At 42.2% G+C, this 26,889-nt stretch overlaps 1 protein-coding gene across 5 annotated transcripts in view; it reads left to right on the forward strand.

Moving 5' to 3' along the window:
• The window catches only part of GPM6B (glycoprotein M6B), a 159,196-nt gene that overhangs the window by 74,868 nt on the left and 57,439 nt on the right, over positions 1-26,889 (forward strand). Inside the window, exon 1 of one of the 5 annotated variants that reach the window (XM_006266052.4) lies at positions 18,644-18,662. The exons of the other annotated variants lie outside the window; for them this stretch is intronic. Within the exon in view, the coding sequence (XP_006266114.1) occupies positions 18,659-18,662 (4 nt within the window). The 5' untranslated portion in view covers positions 18,644-18,658. Of the gene's footprint in view, positions 1-18,643; positions 18,663-26,889 lie in introns of those variants that run through there. 5 annotated transcript variants of the gene reach the window in all.

A 26,889-nucleotide genomic window follows, 5' to 3' on the forward strand; every position in this document is an offset into this window, starting at 1 on the left:
GTTATGCTTTGAGTCCAATCACATGGCAACAATGGACTGCTTCAACATTGGAAATTGTACTAACTGTGATATATTCATATTTCTAGCAAGACCCAAGAGGAAGTCAAACATATGTATAGTGTTGTAGAACTCTTAGCAGCCTGGCTGGGAAACATTTTTGTGATAACCATCCTCCATTTGTTAAATGTCTTCCTCCCTGCTTCAGTATTTTGTATTCTGTTTTGCTGGTGTACAAACTCCTTAAAGTAAGGGTTATGCAACAAGTCTGCTGTCACTGGCTACTTTGGATTCTAATTAGTTTCCATCATGAGCCATTAGTATCTTCTTATGGAAAAATTGCCTAAAGGTTATCATTTTTTTTCAGGAATTCATACTCTATAGAGATTTGATAGTAAATCTTAACCAGAAAAATAGTTATTGTGATTTTTTTTTTTTTGTTTTGTTTTGCAACAAGGCTTTAAAAAATGCATTTTGCCCTGTGGTATTGACCTTGCAGAGTTCAACATTTTAAAACCATAGTGGCCTTTGACGTGTTGAATAGTTAAATCTTTTTTCGCTTTTTAGAAACAAATAAGTTTCAGCTAGAAAAGAAGTTTTCAATACTTATGGTCTAGTGAAAAACCTAGTAAGTTCCTTGGAGCACTGTCCTTCTCTTTACAGATTGTTGTTAATGAGACTGAACTGACAAACTTAGGCTAGGTACAGACATTCAGAACTCCTCCAAGACTGTTTTAGGCTGGACATAAGAAAAAACTTCTTTACTGTCCGAGCCCCCACGGCCTGGAATATACTCCCTCCAGAGGTGGTGCAAGCACCTCCTCTGGACTCTTAAGAAACATTTGAACACTTACCTTGCTGGGATCCTGTGAACCCAGCTGACTACCTGCCCCTTGGGCAGGGGGCTGGACTCGGTGATCTTCCGAGGTCCCTTCCAGCCCTAATGTCTATGAAATCTATGAAAATTCCAAGGCAGAATTGGTCTAAGTTATGCCATCTTCTATAAAGCAGCATAGTTTAGATTGATAGTGAACACGACTCGCATCTGCCCTTTGGTGGTAGGGAGGCAAGGGCCAGGGGGGAAATAAATCTTAGAGCAGGTTCCATCTTTTAAACCAGTTGTATGCCAAAATGTTGTTCTCTTGTGGGTATAGACCACTTTTGTCTGCCAAACTTCTTTTTTTTTTTTGGTTGTGGGTATCGACTGGTTTCTGATGATAACTTACACTAATAAAAGTGTAAAAAATATATATAAGCATGGGAAAATGTGGATTTTGGGTTACTTTTTTTAAATCCAAAATTTAGGGTTGTGTTGTTTTTTTTTAATCGGAGAGAGCCAGGCTACCTAGTGATTTTTATAAAGTTCTGTATGTGGCAATAGGTATATACATGCCCAAGTACTGAATGTGCGAACTCCTGAATTCACAGAACAGTAAATGGTCACTATGTTGCAGCTGCCTTGGGTATGTCTTCCTGGCTGACTCCTGGACAGCTCCCTGCTCAGCATAAAACTGCTTGTTGGATCTCATCCTGAGTTGCCTCAGGGCATGTCTGCAGCAGCTTCAAGCAGCTCATCCTGAGTGGGACAGCACTTGGCATGCCCTGCTTGCATGCTCAAAACCTGGACATACACCAATGAGGCTGTTCATGAGGTCATTCCCAGTGGCTTCCTTTGATCTGTCTCTGGTGTACTTGAGTGTGGCCATTGGGACTAACTCCAAAGAAACCTCACTAGTATATTTTTGGGTTTAGAGCACATGATGGGCTGGCTGGGCTCAGGGTCTTTCTGGATGGGACACATTGCTGCTGCAATATAGATGTAACCTAGCTCCTCTTGCACTTAGGAGCCTTGGACCTTGCACAAGATTCTCAATTCCACTCCAGGGGCTCATGCTTCAGGTAGTATAATACTCAGCCTGATGGTGCCCAAGTCCCTTTTATTTTTATTTATTTATTTATTTTTTTACTATATAGTTCATCATCTTCTATTCTTTGGCAAGGAGAAGCTTCCTACCCATGCCATCTTTACTTCAGTTTTAGAGCTAAAATGCAAAATTTGAATCCAGTGGCTGTTCCAGAGACAGCAACTGGTTCTGTTCCTTATCTAAAAATATTAACTCACGCATAAGATAAGGTTAAGGACTGTTACATTTTTAAAGTGGAATACAAAGTTTACATTTGTAATGCCAAGTAAAGACTCTGGAGTCCAATTTTTAAACATCTCAGCAGGCTCTGAAAACTGCTACACAACATGCAGAACTAAGCCACTAGTTATTCTGAAGCCAAAACTGGCAATTAGAAAAACCTCTTCATGCTGGCTGCCAGTCTTACAGTTCATTATAAGGGAGGTCATTCTTCCCTTCAGGAATGAATGTAGCTTTTGAGCACATTTTTCTAGTTTTACTTGGTCACAATGCTGATGAATTGTTTTTAAAAAAATCTCCTGATGGGAAACTAACTTTCTTCTTCCTGGAAAAGAATATTGTGTTGATTCTTGCAGCCACTTTTAGCACTACAGGATGTGATTTTTTTTTTTTTTAATTTGTGTTTTATATACTTTTTTTTTTTTTTTAATTCAAGAGCTGAAGATTTTGGCACTAACGAAGGGCAAATAACTACTAATTCCTGGCTTCTACTTCTCTCTTTCCCCTTTTCAAGGCTGAGAATGCATAGAATGGGGAGTACTATAATAGAAGGTTTTTAAATTTAGTTTCAATTTATTTTTTAAAAATACATATATTAAATAAGCTTTCTTTTGTATCTTAGGGAAAACTGTTCAAAATTAGACAGTCCACAAAAAATCTGTCAGGCGCTGAATATGGCAACAGGGTCACATGATGTTGGTGGGAGGTAAGGGGGAGGTGTGCAATATATTTCTAGAAGGGGAGAAAAGAAATGCTATATAGTAAAAGCTGAATGTTGTGCTGTTAGTTTGTTAGCCATTACCACACACATACACGCTCGTATCATGCAGAACAGTATATTCTGTAAAATTCAAAGAGTTTTCAAAACAAAAAAGTAGTGCATATGTAAAGGTAGGGAAAATGGATTGTTAGTGCAACAAACTGTTGTAGAGAGAGTGCCTGGGGAGGTCTTGTTCCTGCAATAAGGGGCCAAATTGGAGTGGTATACATGTGTCTTGCTCCTTGGCACCTACAAGACTAGGCTTTTTTATGGGGCTATACCTACAATTCACAATGAGTGAATATATTACACAATGAGCTATGTGATGCTATGTCGCCGTAGCAACACGCTGGCAGTGTAGCATCTGCAGACATCTGCGTGTGACCAGCAGCTACTTTGCTGTAGCGATGCACTCCCCTGGTATAGGACGCCGCTACAGTGCAGTAGCTGCTAAAAATAACCGTACACCATGCATATGGTGCAGTACAGGCTGTCACTATGCCATGATTTAGTACTTCCAAAAGGAAGTACTAAATCATGCACAGTAACAACATCACCATAGCAACATGTGTAAATGCACCCAATGAGTGTCATATGAGAGGGGTATAATTATACAAGTAAAAATGTAACATGAGCCTGAATGATCTAACTTAGTGGAAAGATTTGTCTGGGTCTGACAAGGTGAGAAGAACCCATCATTTGAGGAACTTTTAACTCCACCTAAGCTATCTTTCCATGCTTGCTGCCTCATCCCTCTTCCCCTTCCATTCGCTAATTATAGAATAGAAAACAGATTAGACGTCTTTCAGACTTTTTTTTTTTTTTTTACTCCTCAGTAACTCCTCATCAAATTCTGAATTCTTAAGTAGGTAACACAATTTTAGTTAGCACCCTGTAGTCAGAGCTATCCAATTGAAATCTTCTATAAGACTTTTGACTTGCAGTGTAACTGTGGAAAATACTTTTGAACACTTATGCCAGAAACATTTTAAGCAGGATAAAAAAGTTCAGTTGAACTTAAAATCAGACACTGCATCATAACTGGTCTGTCTGTCTGTCTGTGGTGGTGTTGTTTGCGGGGGGGCATTGTTCGCATTTTTCAGAGTTAAATACAAAACAGAAGCAAAGTCTCCTGTAAAGCTTGGCCAGGAGTAGACTGTACGGCAACAGTTGTGCAATTTCTTCAAGCCATGTAGGTCAATGAAGGCAAACATCCATGGCATAGGTTAACTGTAGCTGGTTTGGTGAAAAAGTTGTGCCTTTCAGAAAATTTGTAACTTCCAAAAAGCAGTCACCTTTTATGCCAACAAATCTTTCTTGTCTTACTGCTCCAAAGCAAAGCAACTCACTACAAATCTATGTTCAAAAGCCCTAGTTTATCTGAGATGCCCAGATCAATATATTTTCTGAGGATGGGGAGATGTACAAAACTTTTTCCCATTCAAGTTCAAGGAAATTCCAAATCAGTTAATCATATGCCAGAATGGTTGGAGATACGTAAGTGGGGTTAGGTTATCAGGTTAGTAATCATATTAGTTATGATATACTATGGCAGATAAGAATAATCATTCTGCTTGTTGTTTTGTCTGTAGTAATCTGAGAGTGTTACTTTATATCAGTGGCACTAGATTTGCTTGGCCCCATGGGCCAGATGAAGGGTGTGGGGCCTGTCCTCCAGCTAGATGGGACCGACACCATTGCAGTTTTAATCTCATTTCATTCAGCTTTAAATTTGGAGCCATTTACCTCACTTGTATTGTGACGAGAACAGGGAGCTATAGCAGTTGCACAGTAACAAGCTGCTGCAGGTTGCTAAGGGGCAAGTCCCTCTCTCCTTTTGAAGTAAACTTAAGTTCCTGCTGCCTGTAGCCAGAGACATGCATTTTAAAATAGGTCATCAACAGATATTAGGGAGTTTACAAAGTTGTCATGAACAGCAAGAAATTTCCTGACCAAAAAGGAGCAAAGATGTTACTGATAGCATTTTTAAGAGCTGGAAGAAACTATACTATGGAAACATGCAGTTGATTGAAGCACAGTGGCTCTCAATGCTCTATTCCAAACCCTTGTATAGTAGACAGGGTTGGAACTGAGTTCAGTACTGAAAATATACACCGCTGCATCTGGGGAGTCCCTTATATTGTTTTTAAAGTGGTTAGCAACACACAGTACTATGTAACTAAATGCCTGCCTGGGTTTTGATGCTTTTAAAATCTTACATATATTTTTCTTGAATTTAAATACTGATTTATCAGATCCCAAACACTTTAACTTTTTACCTTATTTTAATGTATAAGATGTGTTTGTGGTAGCTCTAATTAATTAAAAAAACAGAACAAAAAACCAACACTTTTTATTACAGGCAGTCCTCAGACTTATGACACAATTGGTTCCTGAAAACCATGTCTTAAGTTGAAATGTTATAACTTGGAACCAATTTTCTCATAAGAAACAATATTATAAATGGGGGATTGGTTCCTGAACCAAGGCCCGATACTCTATTTTCACCAAAAATACCCCAGAATTTTGTACTCTATTATAGATGAGTAATATAGCTACATTTAATGTATGTAATGTTGTAAATAGCAATCATATTGATTTGGAGGGCTTCTTTGATGTGACTTTTCTGGACTTTTTGAAAGGTTCTTGGCTGGAGTTTTCCCAGGAGTTTTGGCTGCAGGTTTTTCTGCAGTCTTATCTGCTTTCTTAAAGAAAGTGTCCAAGGAAGTTTGGACAGATGTTTTCCAGGGAGATGAGCAATACAGCAAACTTGTTTGCTGGAGTGGTGTCGCAACAGATCAAGTGTTGTAAAGTCAAAACTGATGTCATAAAGTTGAAACAGGGTGTCAATTTATAAACCTTGTAAGTGCGAAACATTGTAACTCGAAACATTGTAAGTCAAGGACTGCCTGTATAATGAAAATATAGTGTTCCCCACCATCACATTCCCAAACAAAACTCCATACTCCAGCACCTCCAGCTGTTGTCAGAGGCTGCTGCAAAACCTATCATTTAAGGAAGATAACCAGATTTGTGCTGTTTTGGAACAAATGATGGACTAAATACTAAAAGCAGTAGGACATTGGGGTGAAGAAAAAGGTCCAATGTCCAGGTGTGGTACTCGTGTCTAGAAAAAATGTTTCAGTGTGCAGAAAAACAAATGAACTAGTCTGATACCAGGACTGTGCTTATCTAGATAAGAGGCACCCAGACTAATGCACTAAAAAATTAGTATTATCTTTCTGGATTCAGAGTCAGTAAGTGCTGTTTTTGTTTTGTTTTGTGTTTTTGTGCGTTTTCTCTCTCCTGAGTGGAAAATTTACTCAATGCTGGTAGTTTAAGCCACTTTTAACATTTGCAAGTGGGCTGCAAATTTCCATTGGTATAATTATGGGTGACTACTGACTTGTGACAAAGTGTCTTCGAAAATAGAGACCTTCGGAAGTCCATGAAGGTCCTGCTTTACAAGCCTGTCTTGCTGATCACCCTCCTCTACTGCAATGAAACCTGGACCATCTACTGATGCCACATTAAGACCCTCGAGATCTTTCACCAGCGGTGCTTGCATTGAATCGTAGGGATCAAATGGGAGGACTGCCGGATCAGCACAAGCGTCCTCCATGAAGCTGCATCCACCAGCCTCAAATCCTTGCTCTTGAGAAATCAACTCTAATGGATGGGCCACTGCGTCGGATGTCCAAGAACTCACCAGATTCTCTTTTCTCAGCTCTGTTGGCCAACGCTCAAAGGGCGGCCAAAGGAAATGGTACGAAGACGCACTCAAAGTCACCCTCAAGCACAGAGGCATAGACACCAACTGCTAGCTATTTGGTGTGGCGCCACCTGGTCCAACAAGGCACACACCAATTCAAGGCCCAACGACCCGATACTGAGGTGGAACGGTGGTGGCAGAGGAAGGAGACCAACCTAGGGCTGCGAATCCCACTCCCCTGTGCAATAACATGCCCCCATTGCCAAAGAATGTGTGTATCCAGAATCGAGCTCCTCAGTCACCTGGAGGACCCATCAAGCTTGACAGACATCCTTGACTTTGAAGGACTGCTGATGATGACTGACTTGGGTTTATTAACATCTATTTGACCAAGAAAAACACTATCAAGCTCTTTTGAAAAGGTTTAAAATAAAAGAAGTATTGCCAGAGTGGTTATCTAATGCTATTTAGGTATGAATTGATGAAATATAAGAAGCATTGGATAAAAGGATGAGTACAATGATAGTTTTAACTTTGCAAATAAAAGCTTTATTTTTTAAGGGGGAAGAAAATAAGTCAATACCACCCAGAATTTCTATACTTTTTGTCTCCTTGCTCTCTTTCTTCCTTAACTTTCTTCTTTCTCTTCTCCTATCCCTCCCCCACCTCACCCTCTTTCATGCAGCAGTTTATACACATGGTTGGGTCCCACAACTTTTAAGCCTTGATCTAATCAAGTCAAATCCTGTAGCTGATTTTGAGGAGGCAGCTCTACATGTAAAACACTTCCATGCTAGGACCCATTAGCAGGTTTATGGCAGTTTACATGCAGACAGGCTTGTAATTTACAAGTGGCACAGGTGTTGGTACTTGCAGGAAGACATGAATGCCTTGGAGAATCCACCATCCACAGACAGTGGAAGGTGTTCTTCCTTCTTGGAGTTCCATATTCAGGAATAGAAGGTTCTGTTAACTCTCTCCATAAGATAAATATTTTCAGATAAAAATAATAAATTTTGCCAACCAAGCAGAACTGGTGAAGATAAAGTACTTCTTAATAAAGCTAAATAAGTCATATCTAGAAATCAAGAATGAAGGTGATATTTATACTCTGGGGAATTATTTTGAAATTGTCTCTGACAAAGGGACTGCACCCTGGGTAGTTGATTGGGAGTGAAACCCTGGGTGGCACTGTTTTGAAAACAGTGGGTAAGTAGCTGTCTGTTGGTTTACAGTAGCCAAGAGAATAAATATGTCTGCTGGATATATAAGTGGGAAATATTTTAACAAGTAAGGAATAGTATTATCCCTCTTTATGGAATAAGCAAGTCTTCTACATGAATACTATTTCCTGTTCAAGTGTCAGTGTTTGGAACAAATGCTGACAGTTGGCAAGAGGTTGGTTGGTTTAAAGAACTAAAGGATTGATTTCAGGTCTGGAAAACCTGTCCCAGTCTAGCGGCTGGAAGTTAAAGCTAGACAAATCCAGGCTAGAATTTTTAACTGTGCAGGTTAATCATTGTAGCAGCTTCCTGAAGGACTTGGTGGAAATCCTTGGCAACCAAAGTTTTGTTTAGTTTTTGCATCTAGATCAGACACCTTTCCTAGCATTGGTGCAGTACCTCAGACAGAAATTAAGCTTAGTGCAAGAACCACCTGGAGGAGAAATATTATGACCTATGTTAAGAGTATGGTTTGTGATCTGGAACAGATCCACCAGCAACTGGAAGGAGGCCATCAATCTGCTTCCTGTAGGCCACTAAACATCTGTCAGATGGTAACTGCCAGTTAAAGAATGTACTCTGTGTTGCCAAAATGTCTAAGCAGTTCTGGCAATTTTAAGGGAATGTGGGTTTGCTTCACAGTCCCCTGACCATAAAAATTGTCTATACCTCTTTGAATTCCAGCATAAGACAAATTGATATTTTACCACATCAGTAACTTGGATAACTTTTTTTTTTTTTGTTAAATCCAAAGGCCTGTAGCAGTTATACTTGAAGTCTGTCTCTCCCAGACTGATATTCTAGTCACCCAAGTTCATCTTTTCCCTATGCTCCAACCTTGTAGGCACTTTGTTTTTTACACTTTATCCCTCCAAAGACATGTGGTGATTTAAGATTTAATGCATTAGGTTCACAATGGTTGCTGAAGCAATTACTCTTCTACTTTTCTCTATATAAATCCAGACAAAATGTTAGGCACCAGGAAAGCCTTCCTCACCTCACATTCTTCCCCACTGTATTTCATTTTTGGAGTTTGGTTCACCTGTATTCAGGTTCCAACCCTTTCTCCTTCTGCACAGCACTGCTATTCTGCTTCTGGTCTCTCCTTTTCTATAAAGGATTAGCCAGAGATTTCCTCTTAAAGTTACAGCCCCCCCTGTCTGAGCAGCCCTCCCTTCCCTTCCACAGTGCTGAGCTGAGGGGGGCATGGCCAGGCCCCAGCAGGATGCTCTGATTAGGGAGGGGTTCCCCCACCTTGCTGGTCATTGAGGGAGCCAGCAGGGACTTACACAGCATTTATCACCCCATCAGCAAAACAAAAGGATCTCTCATTAGTTCAAGCTCTTCTTAAACAACTTTTCCCAAGGAAGGAATAGAGGGAGACTATTGATATTGTTCATTGACTTCCTGTTGATTAGCTCCAAAGAACCTTAAGCCACTGTCCTGTCTGCCTTTGTCTTGGCTCCCACAGCATGGACGTAGCCAGCATGTGGTATGCTAATGCTGAGCACGGTGTCTGTGTACGGCAGAGGGGAAGGGGGAAATTCTTGGTTGAGCAGGGAGGGGGTGGAGCAGGAGGAAGCCAGGATACACCCTGTACCTGAAGTCTCTGCTAGAGCTTCAGCCAGGGAGCAGAGATGAAGGAGCCAGCTCTGCTGGGCTGGAGCAGAGAGCAGAGCCCTGCCCAGCAAAGCATTTGGGATTCTGGGGGGCTGATTATAATTTCAACCAGGAAGGTTACATAAACCTATTTGACCCAAATCAGTTAAGTCTGATACTACATTTAACCAGGTTTATCTCAGACCAGTTTCAGTCATTTTGAAACCAGTTGATGTACACTGAACATGTGTTCTGTTATAGGTTTAAACTAGTTTCTGATCACGTAAACTGGTGTATGTATAATGTCTGTCCCTAGGGTTTAATGATCCCCTGCTAGCCCTGTTACATCACCTCTTAGAACTTCATTTTGAGATGGCAGTAAAAAAAACAGCAGAGGAGACCAGACAAGCCTTGCAATTAAAACTTTCTATAGTTTGACAGAGAGTTTGTGTTTAGAGAACCCATAGAGCACACAATTCATAAGTTGTACAATGAGACATTTCATAAATCATCACAACATTGTTTAGCTCCTTGAGATAGCAGCAGGCAGACTGCAATGCAGTCTTAGGGCAGAAATGTCACAGATTAGCCCTACACTCTCCCCAACTGCCACCCTTCCCTGCCCCTGTCTGATCTGCTGCTCTGCTTTCGGCTTCTAGTCCTGTGCTCCCTGCCTCATCTGCTGCTTTACATTCACAGTCTTTCCCTTTTGCTCCTTGCTTGATTTGCTGCTTTGCTTTCTGCTTCCTGCTCTGTCTGCTGCTGTTCTGCTTGTCCCTTCTGTGAGCTGCCACGTGCTACACACAGGCACCTGTTATGCCACAGTTGGCCATCCTTGCTGTAAAAGAAGGCTTAGGCACAGGCTTCTGTGAAAAAACATCCAAACACCAGCTGATAGTGCAAGGTAGGGTGGGAATATTTTTATCGGCCAAAATATCTTTGAGTATCACTGGGTGCATCTACATGTTGATTTAATGCACTTTTGTTAATGTGCAGTTAATTTAGTATCTCCATTGTGAGGTACTAGAAAAAGCCACATTAGCTTATTTTAATGTGCATTATCAAAAAAAAAAAAGCACTTCTTTGTGATACTTTATTGCTCATTAAAATGGGCTAATGCACATTAAAGCACATGTGTAGATGCACCCACTGAGTTTCAGTGCTTTTTGCTATTACTGAATGTTTGACGTTTAAAAGATGCACCTGTGAGGATGCCACATCTGTGCTGGACAGTACAAATCACCAGATGCTGGCAGTACTTATAGTAATGCCAGATATGTTATTTCTAGGGACAGTGTAAAAATACTGATCTCTATCCATATAAATACCAGAACATTGAAGTTCAGGTTTTGACCCAGGATAATGAGACATAAGCTACAAAAACAGAACACCACGTGAATTAAATATATGGCACACGTGTACTTTTGCCAATAGATTATGGAGTCTACTGTGGCCTAGATTTTCAAAAGCCAGTCAGTTGCATTGAAACAGTGTATGGAATTTAAATTACTTTCCTCCTCAGAATAACTAGTGGGTGTATTTTGCTCATGACTGCTCAGCTCTGTGAGGGTTTGATATAATGCATCTCTGCTAAAGGAATTCAATAAAGCTGACAGGGTTGGTGAGAGAGAGGGGTTCATTGTACCTTGAAGTAAAATAATTTGCTCCAGTTAATCAGTAGGAATATGCAAACATTGCAGGCTTCAGTTTCTAGCAGTGGTAAGCAAATGAACCTGTGATTGACTCTGTTTAAGCAGATTCAGATATATAAGATTTTTCACTACCCACTACTTCTCCAGAATAGAGCTGCCATCTAATATTGTATTATAAAGGGTCTCTCTTACTTGGTTCCTCATGTTCAGGGATCCAGGTTTTCAGTTTGCCATGGAAAAACATGGCAAAACTGGGATTTTCTCATTTTTGAGGAGAAGTGCACAGGAAACAGTGGGTTTCCCCTGGCAAGCTGGCAGGCTGCATGCACTCCTGGGGGGCATTTGCTCCCCATGCTCCCCCCCAGATTTGTGGTGGGGCTGGTGCGGGCTGCCAGCTGCAGGTGAAGGCTCCCTGCCCTGCTGCCCTCCCTGCAGGGCCTCTGCAGCCCAGTAAGTGGAAACTGGTTTGGCAGGGAAGAGCAGGGTAGGAAAGCTCCTTGCCACCATGAGGCCTGTACCTCCATGGCGAGGTGGCCCCTGCCTACCTGCCAGCAGAGGGGGTGGTGTCACAGAGTTGTACCCACGCTGTTACCAAGTGGGCAGGGGATGCCTCATCAGGGCAATGCAGAGCTCCTGTGGCAGCAACAAGCTTTCATGCCCCATTCTGCTCTGCCATGCTGGGCCCCACCTGCTGGGCTGCAGAGGCCCCAGGGGAGGGCAGCAGGGCAGAGAGTCCCAAGCCTATAATAGGCAGCCCACACCCACTCCCCTCTTCCCTTGATGGGCTTCGCTTTCGCTGTGCTACTCGTGGAGGAGGGGGTGCCAGGCTCTATGATCTGTTCTGCTGCAGCAGCAGCTGCTGCCTCCTGTAGCTGGCAGCTGAGGCTCAGGTGCTGCAGACCCAAGTCCGTGGCCCCATAGCCCTAGCAGGTGGGGGGGGCCCCCTCCAGCAGGGCTGGGGGAGGGGTGGGGGGCTGTGGGCGGGGAGTGAGAGCCACTGGCAGGGCTTAGGAGGCTGTGGCTTGGGAGGGGCAATGGCATGGGCAGGGTACTGGCATATCATGGCTGCTCAGTGCCACAAAGCAGTGGTGGGGCGGGGGTGGCAGCCGCAGCTGGACTCCTGTCTTGGTGACTGAAGGGAGCAGGGTATCTGATTTTCCATGATTAAAAGAAAACCTCAAATCAAACACCAGATTTACAGGTATTTAGAAAGTATTTCATTATAGTGACTGAGGCACTGGTAGGCTTCCAAATTGCTTTAAAATGGTAAATATTGGCCCTGTGTGAACAGGAAAGTATTCAATTCAGATTTGGAGGAGAGTGATTGGATTCGGTAATTCAAATCACTGACCCCATTTGATTTGGCCGAGTTGGAGAGTTGTTGCCAATTTTCAGCGTTGATTCAGATCGGATGGCTACAGGTTCTCTCACAGCTCCTCCAGTTGTGCCTGCCTCTCCCCGGGCAGGGGGAGCCTCTCTCCGGGCCGGAGAAGCCCCTATGGCTGTCCTGTCTGGCCTCACCCGGTCCGTGTCATAGGGCAGCTGTTGTGTGGGTGCCAGGCCAGGGGGATGATCCCCACTGCCCCACCCCATGCTGCGTGGGGAGGGTGAGGGGGCTCTGCCATGAGTGCCCAGAGGCCTTGATTGCCCCTGCCAGAGCCAGTGAGTGTGGGGCTTTTTTTTTTTTAAGTGCCAGGAGGCTGGGCCAGGTGGGGGATGGGGCAGGGCAGCCATAGGGGCTTCTCCTGCACCTCTCACTGTGCTTGCCTGTGCCCTGGTGGGGGGAGCTGCAGAGGCTATGCCTCGCTGCTGCTTGCCCGGATAGAATGGAGGGGGCGATAGAGGTGCGGCTCACTTCGGGCGGCAGCAGGGCATGGCACACTCCCAGCACTGCTGTCCCCACATCAGCTCTGGGAGCAAGGGCTCTGCCCTGCTGCTGCTTGCCAGCTGGTGCAGGGGGATGCAGGTGCAGCAGCACTGGGAGCGGGGGCTATGCCCTGCTGCTGCTTGCCCTCCCCCCTCTAGCTGGGCAAGCGGCAGCAGGGCAGAGCTCCCACTCCCAGCGCTGTTGCACCCACATCCCCGTCCCCCTGGGCAGTTTGCCCCAGGCAAGGGAGTAGCGTACTGTCCTGCCCTAGCTGGGCAGCTTGTTCCAGCCCCAACCCCAACAGACTTACTAGCTGGAGGCTGCTGTGTCAGCTGTCTGTTTAGTCTATGGCTGAATCTCCGAAGTGGCTGAATCTTTTCTGAAGCTTTTCCAAATCTATTCAGATGCTTTGAACCAATTCGGAGCTCTTAACTGGTCTCCCGATTCAATTCGAATTTGGAGATTTGGTCCCTGAATCAGGCCGAATCTCCTTGGAATCAAATGGGCTACCAAAGCTTTGCACAGCCCTAGTAAATACATCAGGAAAACATTGTGTTCAGCTGCTACCTATATATAGTGGTGTTTCATTTTAATCAGGAAAAGATGTGGATTTTGGGGGTTTTAATCAGAAAATTTGTGATTTTCTGTTTAAAAAAAACAAACAAAAAACCCAGGATCCCTGTTCATGTTGCATAGTTGATATCTTATTAGGAGCTACTAAGATCAGTTACCAAAACTTAATATTCTGCAATAGATGATTCTCTGCTATCAGTATAGGATGGAGGGGAGGAATGAATGGGATGTCCTTCATGTTGTGGATGTTTGTGTATGCATGCTTCATCCTACTGATTTAGGAAGTTTGTGCTGGTCTTTTTTACTGCAAGCCCTCCTTTCTTGAGTTGGATTGTTTGAAAGTCTGTCCCTACATAGTCTGCCATGGTATCAGATGGCTACCTCTTCTTTAGAAGGCCTACCAGAAGGGGTGTAGAAAGATGCAGTGACAGATCATTTTCCACAAATGGGAAAACTTTCTCTTGCCCACTGCTCCCACCATGCAGAAAAAGCTTGGATCATATCATTGCATTTTTGCTGGAGATATCCATATAGGAGTCTTTCTAACATTATTTTTATAGAGAACAGAAAGTGCAGTGTAAAGCTATAGAAACTTGTTGTTAAAACAAAAACTTGCATTCAAATGCCACATGAGCAGCTGTATAGAAGAGGGCATGGGCAGATCTAGGATTTGGTAAAATGGGCTGTGGGGAGCAAGTGACCTGAGCTACACAGGTGGCTGCAGCCTGGCTCCTAGCAGGGCAGGCAGGCAGTGCCGCAGGAGCAGCAAGGGGATACTTTTAAAAAAAAATTTCTCAGGTGGGAAAGAATCTTCCCATCTGTTTCCCTTTCTTCCCCCAATCCCTTTCCTTTCCTGTTTGCTGTTGTCACTGTCCCCAAATGACTTGGGGCTGGGGCTTCTGAGCTGCTGTTGCCTCGCTGCAGCCAGGTTGCACATGGAGCAGGCTCAGCTAGAGACAGCAGTGAGCTGGTTCCCCCCCCCAATGTTTGCTTGTGGTCTGTCAGGGAGCACCAGAGGGACTGGGCAGGGAGGAGAGACCTGACCGCTGCTTCAGCTCTCCTTGGCTCAGCCTGGGTCTTTGCAGAGCCTGGCAGGAAGGGGCAAAAGCAGCTCTGGAACTCTGCCCCACCCCCGGAGACGGCAGCAATGGTTGTGGGGTGAGGGGAGTAGAGGTACTCTAGGTAGAGCAGGGAGGGAAAGGGAAGCAGGATTTCTTACTTGCTTCAGGAACCTTTTTTTAAGTCCCCAGCTGCTGCTTCAGTGGTGTGGTTGATTTAAGAGGGAGTCCCCCCTGAAATTTACCCCCCCCCCCCCCCAAAAAAAAAAAATCTGCCCTTGGAACGGGTTATCATCCTTTTGCTACTATGGAATGTCACGCACATGTTTTTGCATCATGTAATCTTTCTATCTGTAAGTTTGGTCACTCTTGAGAGTGCCCCAGTAACATTTCTCTGTGCATCAAGATGAAGTGCTCAAAACTTTTTTACCATGGGACAGGTTTAAACATACAGTGCATAGAGAGATTTATATCCGGATCAGTGGGCTTGACAAATACTACTTTTTTTTTTTCTTGTGGAAGGCTATATCCCTGATGAATATTCACTCATCCTGTCCTTCTTGTTTTATACCCAGAAAACCAGCTAAAATGGTATGCTTGAGCCATGGGCAACTGGTGCCTCTTGAGTCTGGGGGGCACCTGCAGAAGCTGCCAGTGGCAGGGGCAAAGCTGGTGAGCATCTGCAGACAACGTCAGCAGTGGGGATGGCCCTGTCGGTGGGGCACGTGCCCCCGCTTCCCTCCCTATGTGACGCTTATGGTTTGAGCAATCTATAAAAAAAAAAACATTTGATCCTGAAGAGGTGGGAACTGCAAAGCTTAACTTAAAAGATCTGGCACTTGCCATGCACAGCCTTCTCAGTTCAGGTAGTGACTTTTAAAAGATGCCAAAAATTCACAGTCCTGCTTTGAAAGGTGATAGGAAGCAGCCCTATGGCAGGCACACAAACACAGCTCTGCACATCCTTTCACAAGGAAGCCTCCAAGTGTTTCTTCGAAGACAAGTCATCCAAGCCCACGCTGATGCTGAGGACAAGGTGTTGAATGCAGTGAGAAGAAAGAGCTAATAGCACCTTTGTGTTTATAAGGCAGTTTTTATACAAGTACCACCTCTAAAATTATCTTCATACTCAGATTCAGTTTTGGCACTAAGCCTGGAATCGGTGTGGAGATTCTTTGGTGCTCGGAGCATATCATTTATGCTGTCACAGACGGTGGAATTAATATCATAGATGACCATGACATCAAGAGCTCTGTGCCAGAGAACCGTTCTCACTTTAGTCATTACTTTAAAATGCTGACATCTCTCCCAGTTAAGGCTGTATGAATCTGTCTCATGTTATTAGGCAACTCCGCTTGTGAACACGTGCTATTTGCCAGAATTTACCTTCATTCCAACTCTGATTTAGTTCTGCTTTACTCCCCTTATGTTCTGGAGTATTATACAGTGTATGACAGTCATAGATACAATAAGTATTACTTCGAGATGTTACAGCCAGAATGGATCCCATAGCCACCCTCAACACCGGCTTCATGTGGAGGGAACTGAGAGAACTTTGCAGTTGCTTTGCTCTTGATTCCATCAGACAGGAGTATAAGGAGGTGCAGGATGCTTGCCCAGGCTGTGCACATGCTTCTTGGAAGAGACTGAGAGCTCATATGCATGAGACGTACGTAAAAGACATCCACCCTGGGAGAGGCAGAGGAATTGATGGAAGTAGAGGAAAGTGTAATTTCCCTCTTAGGCAGAGAAGTCATTGGCTTCTTAACTACTTCGGGTGACACATGTCTATGTTGAATAGGATGAGGATGGGACTGGGCAGGGGGGAGTGTGGGGGGTTCACAGACAGTGGAATTAACATCACTGGCAAGGAAAATAAAGCCAGGTGTAACTAGTGCATTTCCATTTATAGTCTAGTAATGTTATAATGGCAGATGAACAGAATCTTTTGATTAACTTTGAAAGTTGAGATGTTTAAATAACATTCATGTCACCTGGGTTTTTGTCCAATTATTTGATGAGGTGATGTCTTCATGGCAGATTAATAATCAGAACTAAAATAATCTGAATTCATAATAATTTAAATTATTTTCATTTTTACTGCAAATATGCTATAGTAGGAGTACTTCAATGGACTTTGACCATTTGCAGTGTATCAGATATTAAATCCAACTTTGTACATCTTTTTAAAAAAAATAATTGTACATAAAATAACTTGTTGTTCTAGGATTATAATTCTAAAACTTTGGTTATTTCCCAAATTGTATTGTTCTGAATTTACCATCCACATTGTAACCCCCTTAACTGAGTGGGCACTTAGACACACGCGGGGAGACTGCTCTGACATGCTGGAAACTCGATTTAATTGGGTTTCCTGGAGCACATATGTTGATGCGCTGTGGTAGCCTTGCATGTCATGTGTATCAGTGATGCACTGTGTGCGCTTTGGCAGCGGTGTGCTTTGAACGAAGACACATTTGGTGTGCTTCAGCTCAAAGTGCATCGCTGACGTTTTCTGAGTGCAGAGGCACACTGCTGCTGTTGCACATAATGCATCGGTGCTTTTAATTAGTGCAGCTGCTATTTAAAAGCACCCAGCACCGCATCAGGAACTTGTGTAAAAATTCCCACTATGTTCTGTGTTTGTAGATAAGCTTGTTTTGTGCCAGAACAATGAAAGCTATATGTTCTCAAAGGCTGATCATTGTTCTCTAAGAAATCATACTGTTAAACTTCTTCCATCTTAAAATAACTAATTGTTGCTTTAGTAATGAATTCTGGCAAGGTATCATGACCTGAATTATTGTAAAGCGTAAAAAGGATACTGAATATCTATGGCAGTTCAGATCCCAACATCTCCGTGCTGAAAGAATGACTGAGTTTCTCTCCTTGTCATGCTTTGCTTCCTCCACGTCCTTCGATGGCATCTGATGAAATGAACTTATGGAAAAACTGGTGGTAGTCATGTACCTTTTGTGATGTTTATGATGTACTCTTTCTCTTCGTGCAGAATTTACTGGGTGGGAAGACTTCTTTGCTCATAGCTCCATGCCTATGTTAGCTGCCACTGATGAGATTGTGAAGCAAATTGGAGCAAAAAGTCTGACCAAAAAAAAGTCTGCTTTGCTCAGTGTCCGAGTTGTGCCTGACCGTTATTGTGTAACATCAGACTGTGTGCAGCAACACAACTTGACTGTGTGACCAGCACTTCTGTTGTTGCCTGGTGCTTCCTTGCTTCTTTCCCTTTGTTTCACTACTTTTTCACTTCTTTCATCTGATGATAGGCAGACCTGCACAGGAAAACCCATTTCCCCATGTCTCGTATGCATCTTTGTTTTGGACAGTGATGGGACCATGTTTTGGGGTTGGGGTTATCTTTTGACATATAAAGGTAGTGTAGTGATCACTGGGTTCAATAAGTGCAGGCATACAATGAATGATAAGAACTGACAGTGAACTTTATAGCAGACCAATAGAAAACCTCTGCAGACCCTCTGTCTGGCTCTACCTAACTTAACTGAGGGACCATCTCCCAATTCCCAGCTTGTTAGTCTAAATAAGGGAGTGTCATTAAATTATAATTTATCTCACTACAGGTGGGGTAGTCCCAGCAATGATCTTAAATAAAGGCTGTTGACTACTTTCTTTTTTTTATTCCTTATTTTCAAAGAAGTTTAATTGAACCCATAACTATATTCTATGAAACTTCCCTCTCCTAGTTCAATATGTCAGGAGCTCCTAGATTTCAGAATTACTTGTTTTTACTGATCGTATCAAATCTCCCCCAATTCCTGTAAATTGAGCATTTCTTTTTAGTGGTTTCAGCATTAACTTTTTTTATATTCTGAAACAAACGGATACTGCACATACTGTAGAAGAAGAGAGGTAGAAGTGGAGGAGGAGGCTCTCACAATGCATGTATTCAAACGATGTGAAAAAGTAAGTGGGATAAATATGATTGTGTCAGTAGAACTTGGAAGTGTTTTGGGCACATCATGTACTAGGAGAACATTGCTTTTTGAAGGGGAAAGAAGTAGGCTTTCTAAAAGGAGTAGAATCCCAGAGAGGCCCTAATGAGTAAGTATTACGTATTAGTACAAATGCAGTTTAGTAATCTCTCTCCATTCTTTCTGACGTGTTTTATTTCATAAGTAAAGTAGGATACTTAACCATTTTGATCTGCCTCTAATTCTGTCACCTGCCTTTCAGAGTAAAAAATTTGGTTTAGGCTTTATTGTTAAAAACAAAAAAACAAACCAGAACCCTGTTGTTGTAGTTGATTTATGAGATGGATCTACTTTTAATTTAAAACATTTTAAATAGACTTCTGAAAATGAGGAACAAGCTTCAGGGTTTCAGAGCTTCTTCATGCTCTGTTCTGGTTTGTATTGCTGTTAGATTTATGTAAGAAAATGCAGAAATGACAAATGATACAAAGCTACAGAAACAATAGTTTTGGTAAAAATGCAGTATTAAATAGATAATATAACCCATCTGCTCTCTTCACTTCCTACTTGGTAGTTGCGTGTTATAGTGAAATACTGGAGAACATTCCCTTGCCAGAGATGTACTTTAAGAAATTTTAGATGCTCTCTGAAGACCTCAGTTTGTACAAATATGATAAAGATGAAACACATCAAGTACTCTGGCTGCAAATGGTTTATTTCAATAAATACTAAAGAAGCAGAGAGAAAAAGAATGAAGTATGCAGGCAGGTTCAAAGAAATACGTGCAGACCACACAGATAAAAAATCTACTGCTTGGTTAAAAATTCAGTTCACTGTTGCTACAAGGTAGAAATAAGAAGGATTGAAGTGTTCCTTGGGGATACTTTAAAGGCAAATTTCCTATCCTGAAAATAAAGTATAATTAACTACTAATGATTATAGCAGATTAACCTTATCTATGCAGATAAATTGGTATGTTGAAAGATATTTGTGTCAAAGTAACTGACTAAAGTAGTTTGGAGACATCAACTTTAAATTTAACCAAGTAAAATACCCAACTTGTTTATCAAAAGTATCTTGAAGTACTAGACCTGCTTTTAGTCACTGTCATTTTACATAGCAGATCAGAAAAAAAATGTTTTTCTTGCTCCTAATTTATGAAAGACTCAAATTGGCATCCAGAGGTAGACAGATGTGAAGGGAGAAAATTCTGACTACTAAGAGCTAACAAACTGAGTAGACTTTTTTTCTTCTTTCAGTTATAACCATCTTAGATGTTCCTTATTTCACCAATGTTAAAATCCAGACTGAATTTGGTCAGCCGGTTTTTTTTTAAGTACTCACTGTTAACTGTATGTTAATGGAATTTCTTTTGCTGCCCCTGTATTTCCTGTTTCTGTCAATATTTGCAAGCAAAGGCTTTTTAACAGAAAACTTCAAATATTAATAGACAAAACTCTTTCTTTTTCATCCCCTCTTTTGCCATTAGCTCTCCTCTGTGAACACAAACTTTAAGATGAAGTTGACTTGGAAAAATCTTTCAGAACTCAATAGGGATGAAAAATTGCACTGCATAGAATTACTCTTGTTAACAAAACCCTAAAGAAAACCTGATATGAATGGTGAATTTTTCACAACTGTGCCTGTAGAAGCAAGACCAGGAAGCCTAGTAAATTATACAGTCATTCAAAGTAATCTTTAGGAAAGCTCCTGTCTATTAAACCTTATAGCTTTCCCCCCTTTTTTTGGCCTCCTCCCCTTTATTTAAAAAAAAAAAAAAGAAAAGAAAAAGGTACATTTGGAATAGGCAGCTTTGTCTGTTTAAATCTTAACTATAACATTGTTTGAAATAATTTAATGGGGCTGTCCCCAACTATGTTTGGTCCTGTACGTAAATAGACTTGAACTGTAAGCTTTGTAAGTGCGTAGGTACTACTGTGCCAGTCCAGATTACTTAAGGCATTTTATCCTTGAAACTATTCTCTCTGTAGTAGGGTGCAAAATTTTCCCTGAACCAGTTGGGGGTCAGCTGGTACAGTATAAGTGGGGCTGCAGCCTATCTGTTGTGCTGGGTAACTTCCCTGAAAAGGGAAAATGTCCTTGTTCTGTCAGTACCCTTGGACTGTGTCCAACCCTATGCTGAGTACAATGCATAAGTGTGGGAGATCTTGCACATTCCTTCTTCCCACCCTCCACAGTTTTTACAGAGTATGTGTTTGTAAGGTTGTGCTGTGTAAGACAGTTGGCCTTCATAACATGGGATACAGAGACAACTAACACATCATGAGCTGGGTTAGTATGTAAAATTGAAGATGGAGCTTCACCCAGCAGTCTTTCCTGTCCAAGTGCAGGGGTGTGGGACCCGATGATCAGTGAGGTCCCTTCCAGCCCCTAACAACTATGAAACTATGCCATATAAATAAGAAAATACTATACACTGAGATTTCACAGCACTGTTCAGGAGACTTACCCATGCATTGTTTGCTGATGTTTATAGCAGGTATATGACACTCCCTTACACTTCTTGACTCTAAGAGGATGATTTTAAATAGTCTGCAGCTGTGTCTACATGTGACTACTGCACAGTAGCGTTGTGTAGCAGGAAGTGTGACTTGATGCTACTGCGCAATAATCATGAGCTACTGTGCTGTCAGCATAATAAAAGCTTTTCTTTGGTGCAACTGTGCTGTAACTCCAGTTCCTTCACAGTCATTCAGCACTTGTTTATACAAGTACTAAATGACTGTGCAGTCAGTGTCTTGTGTAGACACGGCCTGTGTTGCTTGGTTTAGCTCTCTTATATTCTGTGTCATCAGCAACAGCAGTCTGAACTAGGCTAGAATCTGGAGCTTTGGGGCAGCAGGTGAAGAATCTAGAGCTAATGTTTCTTGAAATTAAATCATTCCTGAATGCTAGTATCTGACTATTTAAAGTTTTGTTTTTTTTTTTAACTGGAACTCTCAGCTTGCCCTCCTCAACTTTGAAGATGTCTTTCTGTTCAGGGATACAACATGCCCCTTCTGCTTCTCATCTGAATTGTGTATGCCTAAATAAACTTCAGGGTGTTCCAGGCTCCCATGTTGTCTGAAATATGCACTGTTGAATGGAAATTGGGAGTTGAATGCCTTACAGCAAATATTTAAGTCTGGTAAGCTTCATACAGTTGCCTGAAAAGATTGAGGACAATCTCTTGAACTGATCTTGTGCCTTGAATCAAACACTACAGAGTTAGTGCAAAATGACTGTTTCTTACGCTTGATATTCTTCTTAGAGTGAGCTAAAAACACAGAAAAGCAAAGAGAAGCAGATTTCATGGATAATCAAGCTCTGCCTGGGTGGAAAAAACTTGAGAGCAGCATGGAGTACCACAAAATATTTCTGCTCACAAAAATAGTGGTGTATTCTCTGATTTTTCCAGCAAGTCCCATTTGCAGCCATATAAAATTAGCATTTTTCTAGGATACTTGCCAAGTCGGACATAAGCAAAATCCTGAAGGCTGTTCTCTTACCAGAACCATCCTAAGGTGCATATATGAAAAGAAAGTAGTGCCTAATTTGTCATTTGAGGTTGCTTGATAAGATAACTTTCTATATAGACAGTGATCTATGAAATCACTAAGAGAAATATTTATTTCAACTGAAAAATGTAAAATTCTGAATCAGTAGATGCTTGTATGAAACTTAAAATGAAGAAATAGAAACTTTTATTGGTCATAGATCCACACACAAAGAAATCGAACACTTCGCTAGTGATCATTAAGACCATTGGGTTACTAAGATGGAGTTTGCAGTATTTTTAAGGCCACTCGTCTCATTTAGAGCCAATGGGGGAGTGAGTTAAAATCCAGAGGGCCCTTAGCTTTGTACCAAAAAAACAGTTTTAGTGCAGCTTCCTTGGAGCTAAGGCAGGATGGATTGAAAAAAGACAGCTCATTTTGAAAAGCATAATTCTGAAATGGTGCATTATATTGTGCCAGAAATATTCCTCCTTTTCTCTAGATTGTCTAAATATGGACAGTTGGGAAGAAACTTTCCAGAGGGTAAAGAGAGCTCTTGTGGAAAGCCTTGATTTTTAAATCAAATATACCTTCAGTATTCTCTGAAGTAAGGTGCATTCTTGTTGGTTGGTATAGGTATTACAACCTGTAGATTTACAATTAATGAAGCCTTTATGCAACATTTGGTGTATCTTTTTACTGCAGTAGAGTAAGTTATACTCTGGTATGAACTTAATAAGGAAATTCTATAGCTTCCTATCTTCAGTCTCATTAATTCTACATTTTTGTATACAAGAAAATGATGAATAAGTTGTTTGTTTTTTGTTTAATACATAATTACTTTTTTGCAAGTACCTGAATTTAGGATGGGAACTAGAGATTAATGAGCTAAAGAACTGAGGGCACATCTACATGTTGACCTATGGCGGTGTTGTTACTGCACCGTACTTTAGCACTTCCTTTTGGTGCAGTAACCACCCATACTGTACCTTACACATGGCACCCAGTTATTTTTAGCAGTTACTTCGTCGTAGCAGCATGCTATAATGGGGGAGTGTGCTGCTACGGCAACGTAGCTGCTGATCGTGTGTAGACGTCGCTAAGGTAACATAGCATCACGTGTAGATGTGCTCTGGGTTTTCTAGAGCCAGACACTAGACCCCACCTGCGAGGATATTGCCTGTTTCTTGCACCCAGGAGAATCAAGGCTTTAGCATACAGTATGTGAACTGTCGTGCCATATTATAAAGTTTGATGTAAAAAATTAGAAGTTTCTCATGCTTCTCCCTTCACATAAAAAAGTACTCTGCCTGTAGCTCAGGATTTGATAGAGACTCGTAGATGGGGTGACCATCTGTCCCGGCTGGAAATATGGGGCATCTGGGACACTGCCTCTTCCCTCCCTCACTCCCTCCCAAGTCAGTGGCCCGCTGCAGGGAGAAGTGGAGGTGGAGCAGCGTGCTATGACAGGAAGCCTGCCTGATCACCTTCCTGGAGCGCTGCACTACTTTCCTTCCCTACTGGACTGCACCCCATGTCCAGGATACTCATTTTAATCTGTGCCCCACACCAAAGACTGGCCTCCAAAATCCAGGACTGTCCTAGGAAAAATGGGGTAGTTTGTCACCCTACTTGTAGATGCATGTGCTTTTATTACTTAAACATTTTAAGGGAGAAGTTTAGGCCTCACCATATCTTGAATTAAATTTGGATGTCATTTTAAACAAGTTTGTTTGTTTGTTTGTTTGTTTGTTTGTTTTAATTCTAATTTCCATAGCCTATGTCAGGGGTGGTTGTGGCAGTGCAGCTCTGGCCCAGCCTCCACCATCTGCCCAAAGGTACATGTGCCTGTCGCAGGGCCCCGGCTGCTTGCAACAGGTAGTGAGGAGGCTGCAAGCGGCTGCACCGGGGTCTGTGAAGCCTCAGCCTGGCTTATTGCTGGCAGTGGATACATGTGTGCGTTGAGGTGGACAGCAGGGAAGGGGCCAGGGCTGCACTGCCGCAACAAAATTTGGGCCCCGTGCAGCTTCCCTGCCATCCACCCCAGGTGTGTGCATGTGTGTGTGTGTATGTGTGTATATATACAGGTTTCTGCGGGTTCTTTATATGCGAATTTTCTCTTATGGCATATTTAGACCCATAATTTGTTATATGTGAGGTAAATTTGCTCTTATGCAATCTGCATAGATGCCCTCCTGCCCAAGCAGGGAAGTCTGTGCAGGAGGGGAAAGGGCTGTGGCCCCACTCACCCCAGCCCTGGCTGTAGCGGCCCTGGGATTCGCTGGTGCCTGGGAATGGCATGATGCCATGGTGCAGGCAGCTGGTGTCGCCTACTCCCGGGGCTGCTCCAACACGGGCTGGGGTGAGTGTGGACAAGTGGAGCCCTGGATAGTATGGGGTGTAGCACTCACCCTGGCTCCAGCTGCTGTGGCCCTGGGAGCAGCTGGTACTAGCTGCCCGAACCAGGGCACGGTGTAGCCCAGGAGCACAGATCAGTGGGGATAGGCAGAGCATGGTGCAGCCTGGTGGCTGCAGGCAGCTGGTGCCAGCAGCTCCCAGGGCTGCTGCAGCTGGGGCTGGGGTGAGTGCCGCTCTGTTCCTTCTGCTTTGCTGCCTTGTGGAGCCCCAGGAGCGGCACGCATCTCCCTGCCCCTTCACTTGTCCCAGCCTCCCTCCCTCCCTCCCCGCCATGGGAACCTATCCTATTTGTTACATTGTAAAGTGGGTTCGATTTATGCGAATTCGATTTATGTGCCATTCTCCGGGAACGTGTACAGCATAAAACAAGGGAGACCTGTGTCTGTGTGTGTGTGTGTGTGTGTGTGTGTGTGTGTGTGTGTGTACACACACTCGCTTCAGAAAGCCACAAACCTGGAATGATGCCTCTTAAGGAAGTACTACATGCAGGCTTTACATATGCATAGTTTTACACGTGTATGTGTTTGTATGTATCTGTATACGTGTGTTTTTTATATATCTATATAGATACATATCTAAGTGCTAGAGTGTAGATAATATAAAAGCTTTTGGAATTCAACACTGCCTCAAGGAGACTTCTTTATTTTGCTGCTCTTTCTCTTACGTAAAACTTCTGAGTAACATTAGGAAAGGATACAGCTGAAGAGTTGACTGCCTAACCATCCAAGAGATGTACCATCAGGACTTTCAAAACTAAAGTGCATTGACACTGCTCACTTAAATGGCTTCCCTTACAGTATTTAAGTGGGCAGTATCAATGTACTATAGTTCTAAAACCCTGTAATTATTTGGAGTAACTAAAAAGGAAGGAAAAAAACCCAATCCCTGCCCCCCGCCCCTGGACAGACTGGTGTTTGTGAAAAATTAGTAAAGGCAATTTACAGATAAAACCATTGCTTTTTACTAAATTCAAACACACTATATTAGATTATATAAGTGTATATAAACATTTAGTGTATCAAACTAATAATCTGGAAATGAAGCTTTTATCCAGTACATTTCCATTTTTTTTCTAAATAAAAAAGGTGGGGGAGGACTTTTTTAGAGGCTTTGAAAGAGACAGATAATTAAGCCTCAGACATTGCTGCTAAAACCAGCCTTGCTGCTCTTGTTTAGACTTTCAAACTGCAGCAGCTTAATGCCCCTATTGTATGGAGGGGAAATATGCTAATCTGAAGCACATTTCCCATCAGAATCCCCTTCAGTCATGTCATAGCTGAGATATGAATGATGATAAAAGAGGGAAGAATGGAGAGGCCTGTATTATGAGAGTGCTGCTGTTTGTTGTTATGCATTGAGAACTGAGATGAATAGAGCTGAAGAGTTCAGTCACCCATGAAGACCCGTGGCCTGCTGGCTGCACAGAGATGAGCGGGTTCTCATGGACTCGGTCTGGTCTCCCTGCCCAGCTGACTCTTCTTGAAATCTTTTCTACACAGATGTATACAACAGGGGGCCACCACACAGCTCCTTCAAGAACAGCAGTATACATGCAATTAACCTATTAATTTTATGGGGGAAAAGTCATGAGACAAACTCTTAGCTATGCCTTTCCCCTGTCAGCCAAGCAATTAAAAAAAAAAAAAAATCAGGAAAAAAACGTACACACAAATGGAGCACTCTTGTGGACAGATTTGGAGGCTTTTTAGTATGCTCCATTCAAGATTTAGGAGTCTTGGTCCATATCCATGTAATCCATCTCATGGTGTATGCATTGTGATCAGATATGTCTATGTACAGATGTCTATAAGTTGTTGCCACAGCTGGATACTTCTTGATAATTACAATTCTTGAAAAACATTAAAATTTACAAGTAAAATGAGCTCAGTAAAAAACATACAACTTAATATTAAATACTAAGTAAATCCCATATATATGTTAAGAATCTAGCTTGCTTCCTTTCCACAATGTCTCTGGTTAACAGGAGGTTAGTGTATTTTTTAGGATCCACAGCTTAAAAAAAATGAGCTTTCCAATCTGTTAAAATATGGCATCTTACAATTTTTACTTTCATGACCCAGAATAAAAACCATGTACTTCTAAAGAGAAGGATGTGGTCAGTCTACCACTGTAAATTATTATAAACTTTTATATGCAGTCTGTATTTTAATACCCTTTAAAATGTTTTTAAATGTGTATGTTTAAAATATATTTTAATGCAATATAAAAATTAAATACTACAAGGCAAATATAAACAAAGCACAATCAAATGCAGAGAAAGCTGGACACATTTTAAAGCTATCAGAACTATAAAAAGGAACCTCTGGGTTGGAAAAAAAACCAGCTTGTTTACTCTGATGCTTTGGTTTAAGTTTCTGCCACTATTGGTATAGGGTCAGAAAAAGTTTCTGTTGTCCAGTGTGCATGAGACCCAAATTAAGG

This window comes from Alligator mississippiensis, chromosome 1, assembly GCF_030867095.1.
Source record: "Alligator mississippiensis isolate rAllMis1 chromosome 1, rAllMis1, whole genome shotgun sequence".
NCBI lineage: Eukaryota > Metazoa > Chordata > Crocodylia > Alligatoridae > Alligator > Alligator mississippiensis.